Source organism: Coffea eugenioides, chromosome 5 (assembly GCF_003713205.1).
Source record: "Coffea eugenioides isolate CCC68of chromosome 5, Ceug_1.0, whole genome shotgun sequence".
Lineage (NCBI taxonomy): Eukaryota > Viridiplantae > Streptophyta > Magnoliopsida > Gentianales > Rubiaceae > Coffea > Coffea eugenioides.
Window position 1 is genome coordinate 40107465 of NC_040039.1, and position 17114 is coordinate 40124578.

At 39.3% G+C, this 17114-nt stretch overlaps 1 protein-coding gene across 1 annotated transcript; it reads left to right on the forward strand.

Moving 5' to 3' along the window:
• The first annotated feature begins 1331 nt into the window (after window positions 1-1331).
• Window positions 1332-4334, forward strand: LOC113771633 (putative disease resistance protein At4g10780). The gene has a single exon (XM_027316205.1). The coding sequence runs from the start codon at window positions 1332-1334 to the stop codon at window positions 4332-4334; it is 3003 nt and encodes a 1000-aa protein (XP_027172006.1).
• Window positions 4335-17114: the final 12780 nt, after the last annotated feature.

Genomic DNA, 17114 nt, shown 5'->3' on the forward strand with positions numbered 1-17114 from the left:
AAGATTAATGCAACTGCATGATGTAGAATTTTTTTTTATATTTCCAATTACATTTCATCTCACATATATCATAGTACAAAAAGAGCATGCTCGTGTGTTTGGATAGCTAAATTATTTTACATAATATTTCGTTTACATCATCATAAACACATTCTCAACTCATCTTTTTATAGTTTTTAATTATTTTTTTTTATCTCATAAGTAACACATCACAAAAAGTGTTACAGTAATTATTTCAAATAATACTCTATTCAAACACTCCAATTATTTAGATTTAAAAGTAAGTGAAATTCTCTAGAGTTGCAACATACTTTCTGAATTTAAAAATATGTACAACTTTTTGGATGTAATTATAAGTAGTAAAGTTTGAGCTCTTAATCTGTAACTAAAGTTGTATTTTGTATTTTGCATGGTGGCCAACTAAACCTCAAGTAAATTGGTTAATAATCGAGGTATTTAACCATTGCAATTCCAGTGCCCATCCTTTCGACCTTCCCGGAACTGCCTTCTCCAGGGCCCACTATCATGAATGCTTAAAGTCTTGGTGCTCTGCAGTTCGTTGAACTTTTACCATCCTTTCCACAGCGCTCAAAAATCATAATACACGCTTTTGGCAGAGTCTCAGTCTCAAGGTTTTCAGCTTCCTCAAGTTCTCTTGTCAATTCCAATTTCAGGTATGATGAGATCATGTCCATATGAATTTTGCAACTTTGGGAGTTTTTTCTTATTTCATCGTGTATAATAGATTTACTTGGCACAAACATGTTGTTTCAATTATAATTCATTCATCACAACTCAATGATCATAGTCCTTGTAGTAGTGAAAATTAGATCGAAATATAATACAAACTTTTGTCTTGTGGCAGAGTCTTGTGATTCTCAACTTTTTGAGGATAACTTGTCCTCATTTCAAGATATAATGATATCATACTCGATCTTGATTTTGTAAATATTTGTAGTTGTATATTTAGATTTCTAAGGCCCAAAAATCTTGATCATGTTTTTTTCCCTTTCAATACATGGAGTGCTCTCTTCAAGCTTTTTATATGACTGACATTTTTTGGCAAGAAAGTCGGATATTATTATAGGTGCAAAAGTTTTATTATCAATTCTTTAGAAAAGATAAATGTTTGGACTACTAGCTTGATAAATTCCAGAGCTTACCATGATGTTATACTTTATAATCAACGATCATGAAGACCCCCTTCTCCCTGATTAATTCAGATATACAATTCCCTAAAAAGAATGAGAAAATTTTTTAGTTTAAAAACGTCTTCAAGGGCAAAATGAAATAGGGTAATATTGGTAGATTCTCTCGTCACTTGATAGGTAATGGAGTGCATTGGAAAATTCGCCACGGAAATTTGGAATTTGGCATTCGACAAAGCAAGGAAGTATTACTATTTGGTTGATAATCTAAGGTCGCTCGAAACGAAGTTGCAAAGATTACGCAACAGGAAAACTGACTTCGAGTCGAAAGTGAAAGTTGCAGAAAGATCAGGTACTAAGAAAAGGAAAAGGGCGGTTGAGAATTGGTTTGAGGAGGTAGCAACAGTTGAAAATGAATTCGGTGCGTTGAAAAAGGGCATACAAGAGGGTGGATTTCTAGAAAATGCAATTAGCAGTGGAAAAAAAGTGGAGAAAATGGACGAGATTGTAGAGCAACTGATGGGGCAAAGTGAGAATTTTGGTGAGCTTTGCGTTGAGGCTTTTGAGAGCAGAGGTGAGCCACGAGAGACAACAGAATTATTTGGAGAAATGTTTCACAAAGGTCTGGAAACAATCCTGGCATGGTTGGGCACCAACGAGATCTTAAGGATTGGGATATGGGGGATGGGAGGTGTGGGTAAGACTACTTTGGCGGAACACATCCATAATCATCTCCTTGAGAATACTCAATTCAAGGTTTATTGGATTTCTGTCTCCCAAGATTTTACCGTCAAAAGGCTGCAAGGTGACGTTGCTAGACGCCTAAGGCATGATCTGTCAGGCGTCAATGACGAAGGAGCAAGGGCACGTAGGTTGCGTGACGCATTCGAGAAAATGGAGGAAATGGTAGTGCTCATGTTGGATGATGTTTGGGAAGAATTTCGTTTAAACAGCTTAGGGATTGATGCAAGAAATTGCAGACTGATTTTGACTACACGCTCAGAAGAAGTGTGCAACCAGATGCAATGCCATCGCACTTTTGAGTTGAAAACTTTGGACACAAAGGAAGCTTGGGGTTTGTTCGAGTGGACACTTGGCAGCGAGACCTCGCTTGATGGAGGTTTGAAAGATATTGCCAAGTCCATCACGGAAAGGTGTGATGGTTTGCCTCTTGGTATTGTCACAGTGGCTGGAAGCATGAGAGGTGTGAGAGACATCTGTGAGTGGAGAAATACGTTGGAAGACTTGAAAGCATGTTCAGTAGGGCACGATAAGATGGGAAAAAGGGTGTTTTGCATCCTGGAATGGAGTTTCAATCGCCTGAATAAATGTGAAAGGGACTGCTTCCTGTATTGCTGTCTTTATCCGGAAGATTGTTGCATAAAAAGAGAGGAATTAATAGACCTCTTTATTTGGGCAGAGCTGATGTCAAAACGGGGCTCAAGGTCAAAAGCATTCGATCAAGGTCAAACGATATTAAACAAACTGATAAGAGTTTGCTTGCTGGAAGAAACTAACGATTTCGAAGGGGTTGACTGTGTGAAGATGCATGATTTGGTCAGAGACATGGCATTAAGGATCACGCATGGAAACTCCAAACCAAAGAGGAGGAGAGATGTACCACGATTCTTGGTGAAAAGCTTAGGACATGAAGATTCAATAGTAGCACTGGAACAAGAAGAGTGGACACAAGATCTCCGTGCAGGTTCCTTCTATTCACAAAATTCCAAAGAAATAGAAATTCCACCAGCCTGGTCACCAAATTGTCCTAAGCTCTCAACCTTGCGTCTTTCTCGGATTTCCATTAAAGAAATCCCAGATTCATTCTTTCGGCACATGTGTGGACTTAAAGTTTTGAATCTATCTCAGTGCGTAGGTATAACAGAGTTGCCTAATTGTGTTTCAGACATGGTGAATCTCACTGCCTTGATTTTGGGGGGTTGTCAAGGCCTCCAATTTGTGCCACCGCTGGGAAAGCTCAAGCAATTGAGGGATTTGGATCTATCGTGGACTGGCATTTGGGATTTACCTCAAGGTTGGGAGTCACTAATCAACCTCGAAAGGCTTAACTTGAACCAGTGTTGGGTTTTCAGAAGAAAGATAATAATACCAAAAGGGACATTTTCCCAATTTCACCGTCTTCAACGGCTATTATTGCCACCCTATGATAGGGTACAAGTTATGGATCTAGAAGTGTTGAACCAATTAGAAGTTTTTATAGGATGTTTGTCTTTTACGGACTTCTATAAAATTACTCGGTGGCCAAAATACTATAATGTTTATATCAATGACATCTTAACCGAGAATCCGTTTCATGAACTTGAGGATTGTGGGGACGAGAACCCGTTTCATGAACTGTATTTCCATAAGTGTAAGCTTGGTAGAGGATCGAACTATCTGCCAGATGATATGAAATGTCTGACAATCGAGGATTGTGAGGGCATGGGCATTAGGTGCTTGTCAGATGTTTTTAAGAATTTTATACATTTAAGCCACTTATCTGAATTGGTTATTGTTGATTCAGTTGGAATAGAGTTCCTCTGGCAATTGTCCTCTACTTCTCCACGTGATCAGTTGGAAGTCTCGTCTTTTAGTCCACTCTGTGGTCTTGAAGTGCTACGCCTTTTTTGGATGCCAAATCTGGTTGGTCTTTTTTATGGAGAATCAGAACCATATTTGCTTCCAGCTGGCACCTTTTCTTCCCTTAGAGAATTGAGGATTTTTGAATGTCACAACATGAAGCAGCTATTCACGGTGCAGTTGCTGCAGAACCTTCAAAATCTTGAAGAGTTAATAGTTGAAGATTGTGAAGGACTGGAGAAGATGGCAGGAGATGGCAATGGAGTAGGGCAAGGAGAAGGAGAATGCATCCAATTGACTTCAAGTGGAGCCACCGCCAATGTCATCCTTCCGAAATTAAGGTTGTTGCGTCTGCATATGCTGCCGCAACTAAAGAACATTTGCAAGGCAGCCATGATCTGCTATTCAATCGATGAGATTGTAATATTCGGTTGTCCAAATTTAAAGAGGCTGCCTTTGTTTCTTTCCACCATCAACGGGCCACCATCTCTTCCTAGCACTCTTCATAAAATCAGGGGAGATAAAGAATGGTGGGAATCGTTACAGTGGGACAATCCTAGTGCCAAAAATGCCCTTGACCCATTGTTTTCCACACTGGTGGGATAATTGGAGACCACTTGTTTGATCAAAATCCTGACTGGTTCTCACGTACGTGTTTTCTCCCCTTTTTTAAGTTTTTTTTTCCCCCCAAAATGATCTACTTCTCCTCTAGCATAGAATTTGCTATTGTGTAGGAATCGATATTAATACTTTCCGTATTGAGCTCAAGTTGTTTTTTTTTTTTTTTAACTATCTTGAGGTGCAGAACTGCTAACACCTTTTGAGTTGTTCTGATGGGAAAATTGATTTAAGTACATTAGTTTCTCTTTCTTTCTTATTTATTTTTGAGTTCAACGTCGATATAAATTTCTTTATGTCATTTTCTTTTTTCATTTTAAACTATTGCATGTTCTCTATCTTTCTCCTATTTCTAGTGAGGCTCAAGTTTTCCTCTGCTGACTACCTGCCCCATAACGCTGAACTACGGACTACAACATTTCTTATATTCATCCATACAATCTGCTGCTTACAGCTTTTTAATATTTTTAATATTTTCTTATTTCTGTAAATTTAAATATTTTATTATCTATCTCTTTCCTCCTCCTTGTTTGTTTCTGAATTTAGTGTCTTTATTAATTCATTCTATGCTGGTGGAGACGAATTGCTAACTGCACCCTCTAGTTATAGTCATTGATATAATCTGCTGCACAGCTTTTTATTACTTTTTCTAATTTTTCTCAGTTTTGTAAATTTAAATATTTTATTTTCTCTCTCTTTCTTTCTTCTTGTTCATTTCTCTTCTTGTTCATTTCTGAGTTTAGTGTCTTTATAAATTTATTCTGTGAATGAGCTGATCTCTATGTTCTTTTCTTTTTTTCATTTCCTGGTTCTGAAGGTTGTCTTGAATTTCTCCTATATATGTTTGCAAATGTTTAAATTCTAAATTTCATATTGAGAGCCACAATAAGTTGGAAGGAAGTAGAACTGCAAAAATAATCAGGTGGCCACAAATTTTGTACTTGCGTTAGTATCGTGTTGTTTGTCAATATTTCTCAGGTAGCCACAAAATTGCCGCTGTAAGAGGGGTGATGTTGCAAAAACAAGTGCTAATTGAAGCCTTGTCCACCAGCACCAAATTTCCTTTATAGATGATTTTTTTTCTATACTTGATTGTGACTGGAGCAGTGATACAGTTTTTTGTGACTATTCCTTGATTACCAACAGAAATGTTTTGGGGTATTATGCCAAAATTTTTGGTCATATTATTTTTGGTCATATTATATTCCAAGAATGTGATTTCGCTCTATCAATTTAAACCTCTCTATGTGTGTGTTTTTTCCAGATTTCCATTGATAATTCTTTAGCTAAGTCCTTTTGATTGGGGTTAGGATTGTACATGCATGTTAAAGAAGGATCAAAATAACATTCAAATCCCTTCTGGAGTCAAGTGTCTACATTTAGAATAAATGAATAGAAGAAGCTTTTACATCAACTTTTCTATGTGACTTGAGCCTTTTATGTTGGACTTCTTTGGCAGCAATTATTTAGAAACAGATCAAACTTGTATGGAAAGATTTTTTTTTTCCTTTTTAGAAACAACTGTATTAAACGAAAAAAAAATCAGATACAGTTTTGTCTTGCAAGAGCCATGCACTTTATATGTCATCTGATATGGTATTGGCTATTGTTATGAAAAATCGCAGTATGTTTGAGATGGCCAGTAAAGAAAGCATCAACTTGCTAATCTGCAGTCTTATGAAGAGGCAAAATCGAGGTTAATAACTTTCAATCAAGGAACAATCATAACTAATTATTTTCCAATTTATAGTTAATTGATTTCAGTTTGAGCCTAATTCAGAGTCTTCACACCACAAAGAGCTCGGTTATATGCAACCAATAACGGATCAAAGGACAAACAGAAATTGGTCTAGGGCAGGAAATATAACATTAGTTGCTGTACAATGAGGTAAAGGAAGGAATGTGGTTTCAGATAATGTAACCACATCAGCTGGTGATTCACCTAAAATTATTCTTCTAATGAAGATGATTAACAAATATCACAATGTCAGGACATCCGTTTTTTTCGTTGTTTTAAGGGGTCAATGGATCATCGTTAAGTGCCTTATGACGTATAAAGAAGGATAATATCTGCTAAAAAGGATTACTCCATTTAGTGAACTGAATGCTAGTTGATTTCATTTCCATAAATGAACTGACCTGCTGTTGTTAATAGAACATCAGCAAGTACTCCTACCTAGTTGAGCAGATGTTGCTGTGGGAATCTCAGGAAGTATATTACCTACAACATAGGAAGTCAAATGCAATAAGAGACAAAAGGAACGAGGAAAAAGCAAGAAAAAGAGGAGAATTTCTCAAATAGCTGGCTGAAGTCTCAAGATAATAAGCCATCAACTGCAGAGGACATTATTATATTATCCAACAAGGAAAAGAAACTGCTTGCGTACATGTGCTAGTTTTATTGCAGGAAGAAGCAGAAACAAAAGGACCAGAAGGCCAAGGAGCTACACTGTTATCATTGACATCGCAACTTCCATTAAATGTTACATCCAAAGTCAAGCTAGGCAAGAGGCAACCAGATTCTGGAGAACATAAGTGGTAAACTAATCAAAGGCAAGACTAAATTGACATTCATAGTTAAATTAATTTTTTGTAAAGAAAATTTCTGATATCTTATAGATCAAAACATAAAGAGAGAGATAAATGCTATATATGATATTGGACTATCTATTGAAACTATTACCTTTCGAGTCAACTACTGAAGGAAATCAGTTCTCGGCATATTGCACACCATGATGATCCACAAATTTATGGAAGGAAAAAAAATCCTGCAAGTAATGTTTGGAAAAGTGACCCAAAGCCAAACATTTGCAAGATGCGAACCTTGAGGTGAGAAGTCATTCAGCTTTATACACATTGCTGGATATGCTAGCCCTCTGCAACTTCATACCAAGCAAGGAAGCACAATTTACTACGTGCAAGTTAGTAATAAAGCTTTGCTCTTGCAAGTGAGACATACAACTCTCCATGGCATTGTAGCAAGATGTCTCATTATTCACTTGATCTCCACAGTCTTTGAAAAATTTCAGCAATATTAGGAAATACCAGTGGGCAGGCTAATCATAGAGTTGGATGAAAATAATATCAAGACACTCTTGCTTTAGGTGAATTATCATAGTTTATCATGCAAATCATAAAGACGCAAGCCGTTATATGTGAAAGGCAGTAGTGGTGAAGGTGTCTGTTGTGTTGCATGACATTGAAGATCTTTACTCGGAGAGACGTCTGCAGTAGAAGAAATGAAATGCTTTTTTAGAACCGCATCAGAACATTATATGGATTCATATGGACTGCTCATCAGTCGAGGTACGTTTGCAGCACACATAAATATATATAAATTCATTAGAATTTAAAGTATATAAATATATGAATTCATTCGAATTTAGAAGTATATGCATCAGATTCTTCAAAAAAAAAAAAAAAAATTTGAGCCATGTGCATGTTGGTCTCTGTCTACATTTCACAATAAGGAACTCTATGTCACACACAGATTAGAAATTCTTATTCAAATGTCAGTAGGAGCCATCAACAGGCCATGATGTAAGCTTACTGTATCTTGACAAATTCGATGGCAAAGTAAATGAATTTCAACTTCAACAGCCAAGTGTTGGATTATGTTATGAATTGAAATAGCGGGATAAATCTTAAATGCTAGGAAAAACTTGAATAGTGCTTTTCAACATTTATCCTTTGGAAGATTTCAGATCAATCAGACTTTAGAACTAAAAATTGATCAAGGGAGTCAAATGTTGTAGTCCATGAATTTGGATTCCAACTCTTTGGTACAAGTCCAGTAGTGTTTCTAAAAAAACAAGATGGCTATAACAATTGATAAACATCAAAAGTGCACATAACTTGTAAAATTAGTGATTCTACTACAACTGTATATTTTACAATAACAATTTGGTACATTCTGAAACATTTCATCTCATCAATCCTCTCTTTTGCTAATGGTTTCATTTTATAGCTCACTGTTTGATTATAGCTTGCATTCCTTCCAAAGGAAACAGGTACTGCAGAATTTCAAGTCTCAATATGACTTTTCTAATAGATACATCAGCTCAGTAGAATATTAAACTCTACATGACAGTAAGATCACTTCTTTTTGAACTCTCATCAAAGTAGTTTAGCGAAAGGATATAGTCCATATGATTAAGAGATATTGATAATGTAAAATTTAGCTACAAGAAATGCAAACTTACAACTAATAAACAAACAGGAAAGCATTCAACAAGTGCAGTACTCACAGATATCAAGCAAAAGTAGTTGAAGAAGAATCATTCTTTGCACAACCACTCTCATTACTCTACTTCTGTAAATTGAATGGATTTCGAAATATAACTAGATAAAGTGCTTGCCCTGAGTGTCTATTTGTGTTTATATCTGCATGAACACATGGAGCTCTAGGCACAACCATTCTACATATATTATAGCTCCTGGAGTTAGGACTCACCAGTAAATTTGGAAATTGGGCGATTTTCCATGAATAAGTTGACACCGTGAGTTACTCACATAGTGTTTCTGTTTTAATGATTTGTTCCTCTAGTTTCAATGAAAAGTACAAAGTTGCTCACTTCCGAAAATCATATTTGAGGCCAAATATTTACCTGTTCTAATTGTTTAGAGGAACATAGAAATATCTTGCATAATTTTTATATCATCACACGCATGTTGTAATAATGAAAACCATCGCACATAATTTGTATATCATCATAGACACGTTCAGATAGATGGTAAAAGTCAAAACAAAAAAAAAGAATGTAAAAGTCAAATTTTTAAAAAGAGTAAATTTTTTATGCAATGTATAAATGAGCGGATGTAAATGCATGACACTTAATCTAATTTCAAATTTAAAATTCACTGTTTGTATATTTGACATATATCTATACTTCTCATAAGCATAAAAAATCCTCTACACAAATAGTGCACAAAAACTTAATTTTTGAAAAAAAACATTTAAATAGAACAATTATTATCGCTGACCCAACCCCCCAAAATCTATTCTAGTCCCTCTGGTCCCCTATCCTTGTGTCGCACTAAAATTTGTCAAGAAATGGTGGACTTTTTAGGCAAGAAGATTGATATTTTATCTTACACACACAACTTTGTAATAGAAATAAAGCAAAAGATAGTCTATCTTTCGTTTTTTATCCATTCCAATGTTATCTACACTTCATCGTATAGATTCTCATATTTTTTCAATCACTTTTTGTACTTAAACTGTCTTAATAATGTAAGGATTGTGTTGATGGATGATCTGTAAGAAACCCTTGTAAGAATCTTATGGTTCCGTCATTTCGAAAGCATGCTTGACTCATAGTAGTTGACAGGTCGTCAGCCTGTGCAATAATAAAAATAGAACCTAACTATCACTAAAAGCAGTCAATAATTAATCCTAGGTACTGGAGCAGGAACTCTAGGTGTGTAATGGGTTACTTGATTCACCCTGTTCCCGAAGAGTTTGCTTAATCCGATATACCAGAATTAATTAGTTGACAAAAATCACTAAATAGTAGACAGTGGCAAGTAGGGTCGTCTCCTCAGGGACTGAGGATATTTGTCTCTTTTAAATTCCAATTGGTAAGGGGGGATTTCACCAGAATGAAGCTAAAAGCAATTAAACAATTCAACTAAAACTAAATAATTAACTAGCACGAATATAGCAGGAATTAAATCAAGAATAAATAAATTCTAGCCAAGGATGCAACTACTCAGGCACAGTCCATTTATCCGATCATTGATGCAAGAGAGGTTCACTTAATTTATTAATAGGCTAGTTATAGCCATCGATGAACTCTAATGACCAATTTTTCCTTAATTTATAGATGATCAAGGTACGACCATTAATCACCCCTAACCAGAAAAGTACTCCTAGGTACGACCGTAGGAATTAATTTTCCAATTGCATTAATAGCCAGAAAAACCTAGCCCTAATCAGTAACATGCTACGAGGGTTATTTAAATTAGATTGCACGTTTTCCTAATGTGTAAACACACCAGTTGCCACTAATATTAATCAATCAAACAATTACGGATTTAATTGACTAAATTGACACGAGATTAATAAATCACATCGAATATCGGGCCCTTGACATCCAATTAATAAAATAATCCCATGAAAATACAAGCAGGCAACGTGCAAATATTAATAAATTAAGGAACGCGTGAAAACTAATTAGATCTCACAGATTTTCGGGACTGCGCCGTCGAGTTGACCCTTGACTAGATGGAAGGCTTAGCCACGCCGCATAATTGACTCAGCACACAAATTAATAGATTACAAAGGCATTCCGATTTTTACTAGAAAGCAAGGAATAAATGATGTTTTTCCCATTGGGGAATTTTGTCGAACATCTGGCATGTGTCAGAGGCCAGTCAGAAGAAGGAAAAACTAAAACTAAACTAAAAGACTAAAACTAGAGGTGCCGTCCCTTGCTTCTGTACGTTCTCTACTTATAGAGAAACAAAAGGGAGTTGACTAAAGCCATCTCCTCTGCGGTCCCACCACAATTAGGAAACAAAAAGAGATTCCAAGCAGCAAGCCTCCGTGCGTGTTTTTTCTCCTTCTCAAGCCAAAAGAATGACTAAGGCTTCAATTTCCGTGGGCCAGGCCGACTCCATGTCTTCTCTCCAGTGGTCCCCTTCAATTGGCACAAGTCTGCCGAATTTCTTCTTAGTTTTTAGGCTTTGTACGTTTCCTCCTCTTGGCCAAATGACTAGTGCTCCTTATTCCATGGGCCCCCACCGAAGTTGAGAAGATGAATTACCACAGCTAAGCCCTGCCGAATTGACTCTTAGTAATATGCTCTAGAAAGTCCCTCCATTTGGTAATTTTCTGCTTCACTCCTGAAATTGATTCCAAATACCAAATATGAGTAAATATCAGCAATTAACACAATATTTGTCAGGGGTAGAAGGGAAAATTAATAATAAAATTACTAACAAATTATACCCTATCAATTCCCCCCACACTTGAATCATGCTTGCCCTCAAGCATGGGGACAATTCAACTCAACAATGGCTAGCTTTCACATTATCATTGCCAGTTGTGCTTATACCAAAATCAAGATTTAGTGGCTAAGTGTCAAGACATATCTCTCCCGGTTAGCTCCTAAGTTCATAGACCTGTCCAATTCATGGCTAATTCGCTTAGGAAATCCAACTATTAACTAGCAACAGTCAGTAATTAAGTCAACTGGCAACCAAAATCTCAACATTACGAACCAAGGATCGGCAGGCCAATATGATCATAAACTCACATATTTTTCACATCTGATTTTTTTTTTTGATTGCACGAATAATGCTTAGTCCCAAGCTATTCAAGTCTTTTGACGTGAACTCTGACATTTTTAGATGAAAGAGCCCAGTTACTCAACTTTTCACAGCGCCAGGACCACTTGCTCATAGATATTGCCACTTTTTGACGCGAGAGCCGACACTTGTGGTGAAGGCTCCCGATTACTAGGTGGCGACACTAGCGGAGTATAGCCATATGTTATTCACCCATAAGCACCAAAATACCAAGTAATTACAGATCATAGCCTGCGTCATGTCCTAAATATGGAGAACTAAGGTAAACAGGAGACCAATCTACACAACAATGCCAGCAAAATATTCACATCGCCTAAACAAGTCAACCATAAATTGCACCACGTCTTAAACTCAAAATATTCACCAAGACAGCATGCTCTTACTTGCTACCGAAACTCAACTCATAGTATAAACCACAACTAACAAGAAAAAAAAACGAGCTGCCAAAAATATTCACCAAGATAGAAACAAGGGAAAAACACTCAAAAGGGATAAAGGAACAACACCTAAACAGAAAACAAGAGGAAAAAATAATAAAGAAACGAGAACTGGAAATATCTAGCACCCAAACTGAGACCCCCCCACACCTAAATGACACATTGCCCTCAATGTGAAAATATAATACCAGAAAAAGGGGAGGGGCAACGATACTTCCCTGAAGTCGTCAAGACAAGGGAGGGTTAGGCGGAAACTGAGGAGGGAACCCGGCCTACTGCATAAAAGCCGCTAGATTCTGCGCCATATTGTGAATATTAACGTCCATGTGTTTCTGCCGCGTCTCAAGCCGCTCGACTGTGTTTCGGAGATGGTGCCATTCCTCGGCCGTAGGGGCGGAAGGGTGGGAGCGGAAGAAGAAGGACCGAGGTCACCGCCCGCCGTGGAGGCACTGGCAAAGGATGAACGAGGAGGAGGTCTAATCGGTCCCGGGGGAACTCTGGCTTAGACAATATACCCGAGCTATCTCGCCTACCCGAGAAACTATATGCTAGGAAGCGCTGGATGTAGCGAGAAGCCGGGTCCTTGATGTAAGAGCTCTTGGTCTGGCGAAGATCATAAGGGGCAGGGTCGACGGACAACGCCTCCCATATACTTCGATAACGAGAGAAGAAAGGCTCTATGTAGTCGCACGCACTCTCGGCATACTCCCGAGAGACGGCATAGGCCGGATCAATAAAGCCAAAAGCTAAATTAAAATCAGTAATCGACTGGTGGAACCCCTAACCCATCAATCGAAAGTGAATGACATCGGGGGTAGACACAGAATAACCGGTAGTAATGGTGAACTCAAAAGTGGCATAAAACTCCCTAACCAACTCAATAAAGGTCGGGAGATCAACAATACGGGAATATGGGCGCCACCCAATGCCATTGATCAAATCGTGGAAGGGGACGCTAATATTTAGAAGGCCCAAGGTGGCGGCGTCCAGATATCGGCAGGGAGTGATCTGCCGCTCACAACAAACAGCATATCGCTGCTTGTCGGTGGCCCGAGTGAAGTGCGGATTTCCCCCAAAATGTGCAGGGTCAGAAATATGGACGCCCCTCTGTCTCCCAAGGCGAGCACTCCTCTCAGAGGAGGAAGGTTCGTGCGAGGGGTCAAAGGCGGGGATAGTGGGTGGGGGTGTTGGAGGCTGTGATTGCCTAGGTGTCCTAGACTTAGAAGAAGATCGAGGCCTCACCATGGTGACCAACAGGCAAACCAAAACAATAGAAAGCACAATACAGGAATCTAAGAGCTAGAAAATGACCCCAAGCAAGTCCAGTATACCCCACTGAGTAGCAATGATAAGCGTCACGGGCGCCCCCAAAAAGCAAATATAACAAGTCACCCACAATTGGGCACCAAATATATGAATCAGACACACGTGGACCTATAACCGGAGTCACTGTCTCTAAATGGACAGTCAACAACCCAAAACAGGTTACTAAAATCAGCAATTAACCCAAAGAAAAAAAATCTGCCCAATCCCCAGCAGTCAATGAAGCACAAATCTGTCTAAAATTACCCGAGAAAGTGCCCAAATTATCACCTTCTTATATCCATCAAGAAATCCAACCACAAATTGCAGAGAGTGAAACTAATTGGGGAAGAATTCACAATACCTCCACCTGTCTAAATTGGACAGGTGGTGACAGTCGCGCGAGGTTGGCGGACGAGGGACGGGAAGCTGGTGGCAGCTGCCGGATGGAGAGCGGCAGGGAGAAATTGGAGCTGGACATGCGACGGCCGGCGTCGGGCTCCTGGCCGGCGTCGGGCTCCTAGCCGCCCCTGGTGGCACGCGAGGAGTGGAAAGCTGACGGTGCTCGCGTGGTGGTGGCAGGCGAGGGTGGAGCAAGTGGGTAGGAGGAGCTGCGCGCAGGTGAAGATTCGACCGTGGCTGTCAGCTTGGGCTTCATCGACGAGCTGCGGCGGCGCGCGAAGAGCTGGTGGCACACGAGGTGGAGCTGGTGCTGGAACGAGGCGCGGCTGAGGTCGCGCGGCTGCAGAGGTGTAGAAAGGAGGAGATTTGTGGCGGCTGTGAACTCGTGGCTCGTGGGCTAGCAGCGGCGCAGGCTACGGTTGTCGGGTGAAGAAGAAAAGAAAAAGAGGAAAAAGGAAGCAGCGGAGAAGAAGGAAGAAAGAAAGAAGAAAAGAAGGAAAGAATAAAAGGAGAAAAGAAGGAAAGAAAGAAGAAAAAAAAAAAATTTTTAATAAACCTTGTTTCTGCATTTTTTTGAATTCTTCCGTATCTTTCTTTTTTTTCATTCATTTTTGTAATTTTTTTTTTGTTGAATTCATGTTTTGGGTCGTCAAACATGGCGTGGGCACGCCAAGATTAGAGAGCATCCACTGACTTCGAGAGTCACCTTACGCACTTTAACGCGTGCCCTCCTCGCGTGGGCATGCCAAGATTCTACTTTCTGCCGGCGTCGCGAGATGTTGAGAATTTACCAACACGGCGCGGGCACGCCATGTTTTACAACCGTCCACTGACCATGGGACTTGGACTTAGACGCTTAACGCGTGCCCTCCTCGCGTGGGCACGCCAAGATTACCTATCTTGATCAGAGTTAGAAAACATCAAGAGTGACTAGTACCCACGTGAGAAACGACATAATTAAATAATTAAGCACTAAAACAATAAAATTAACAATTGGGTAGACGTTGTCCAAAACTTTGCTCAAACTAAGGAAATCGAGTCCTCTAAGTGCATCATCTCCACCCGTTCAATTGGAACCCCTTCATAATACGGCTTGAGACGATGACCATTTACTACAAATTTCTTCTCAGTCTTCAAACTTTGGATCTCTACTGCACCATAATAAAAGACATTAGTCACAACAAAAGGACCAATCCAACGAGAACGTAATTTACCTGGAAATAACTTCAATTTGGAGTGGTACAGTAGAACTTTTTGCCCACACTCGAATGTCTTCCTTGAGATCTGTTGGTCATGAAAAATCTTATTCCTCTCCTTATAGATTACCACATTCTCATAGGCTTCATTGCGAATCTTCTCCAACTCCTGTAATTGTAACTTTCTTTGGATTCCGCCCTCCTCAATATCCATATTGCATTGTTTTACCGTCCAAAATGCTCTATGTTCGAACTCCACTGGAAGATGGCAAGGCTTACCAAATACCAACCTATAGGGAGACATCCCTATAGGTGTCTTGTAAGCGGTCCTGTATGCCCACAAAGCATCTTCCAACCTTGAACTCCAGTCCTTCCTATCAGGGCGGACCATCTTTTCCAAAATAGACTTTTTTTCCCTATTCGAGACTTCAGCCTGGCCATTGGTCTGTGGATGGTAGGAAGTGGAAACCTTATGAAGTACACCATATCTCCTGAACAGAGCAGCAATTGTCTTGTTGCAAAAATGCGTCCCCCTATCACTCACAACTGCCCGTGGCATTCCAAATCGCACAAAAATGTTAGACCTGATAAAATCTGCAACTACTTTCGAGTCATTAGTCCGAGTGGCCTTGGCCTCCACCCATTTAGACACATAATCAACTGCCAACAAAATATATATATAACCAAATGAAGTAGGAAAAGGCCCCATGAAATCTATACCCCAGACATCAAAAATTTCGACAAAAATCAACGGGACTTGGGGCATATGATCTCTATGGGCTATATTTCCAACCCTTTGGCAGCGATCACATGACTTACAAAACACATAGGCATCCTTAAACAATAAAGGCCAATAAAATCCACTTTCTAAAACCTTATGAGCAGTTCTCTTGGGTCCAAAATGACCTCCACATGCAAAAGTGTGACAAAAAACTAAAATCGATTGAAATTCCATTTCACTTACACATCTCCGCATCACTTGATCTGCGCATCTTTTCCATAAGTACGGGTCATCCCAGATAAAATACTTGGCGTCGCTCTTCAACTTATCCCTCTTCGATTTTGGCCAACCTGCAGGAAAATTACCAGTTGCCAAACAATTGACCAGATCAGCATACCAAGGCAATTGAGAATTTAAAGAAAATAAATGCTCTTCAGGGAATGCATCCTTCAATAGCTCGCTGTCCTCCTCAACTGGTATGCGACTCAAATGGTCTGCTACTAGATTTTCTGAGCCTTTTTTATCCCTTATCTCCAAGTCAAATTCCTGTAGTAGCAATATCCACCTGATGAGTCTCGGTTTGGCATCCTTCTTGGTCATTAGGTACCTTAATGCTGCATGATCAGAAAATACAATTACTTTAGCACCTAACAAATATGACCTGAATTTTTCTAAAGCAACAATAACCGCAAGAAGCTCCTTCTCAGTGGTGGAGTAATTCAACTGGACCCCATTCAGGGCGCGGGACGCATAGTAGATGACGTGAGCTGCCTTTCCCACTCTTTGCCCTAGCACAGCCCCTACAGCCTGATCACTGGCATCACACATGATCTCAAATGGTAAACTCCAGTCAGGGGGCTGGATGATTGGGGGTGAGGTCAACAATTCCTTCAACTTATCGACAGCTCTCTCACACTTGTCATCAAACTCGAAGGCTACATCCTTTTGTAAGAGTTGGAACAACGGGGCCCCAATTTTTAAAAAATCCTTGATGAACCTTCGATAAAAACCTGCATGTCCAAGAAAAGAACGCACCTCCCTCACAGTCGCAGGGTAAGGTAATGCAGATATAATATCTATTTTCGCCCTGTCAACCTCGATACCTTTAGACGACACAACATGACCCAGGACTATCCCGTGCTCAACCATAAAATGACATTTTTCCCAATTAAGCACAAGATTAGTCTCTATACACCTTATCAGGATTAATTTCAGGTTATCTAGACATGTATCAAAACTATCACCATACACACTGAAATCATCCATAAAAACTTCAATAATTTTCTCCACATATTTAGAAAAAATACTTACCATACACCTCTGGAATGTTGCAGGTGCATTGCACAACCCAAATGGCATTCGTCTATAGGCAAAGGTCCCGAACGGGCACGTGAAGGTT

Coding starts and splice junctions, on each gene's coding strand:
- LOC113771633 (XM_027316205.1), top strand. CDS start 1,332: ATGGAGTGCATTGGAAAATTCGCCACGGAAATTTGGAATTTGGCATTC.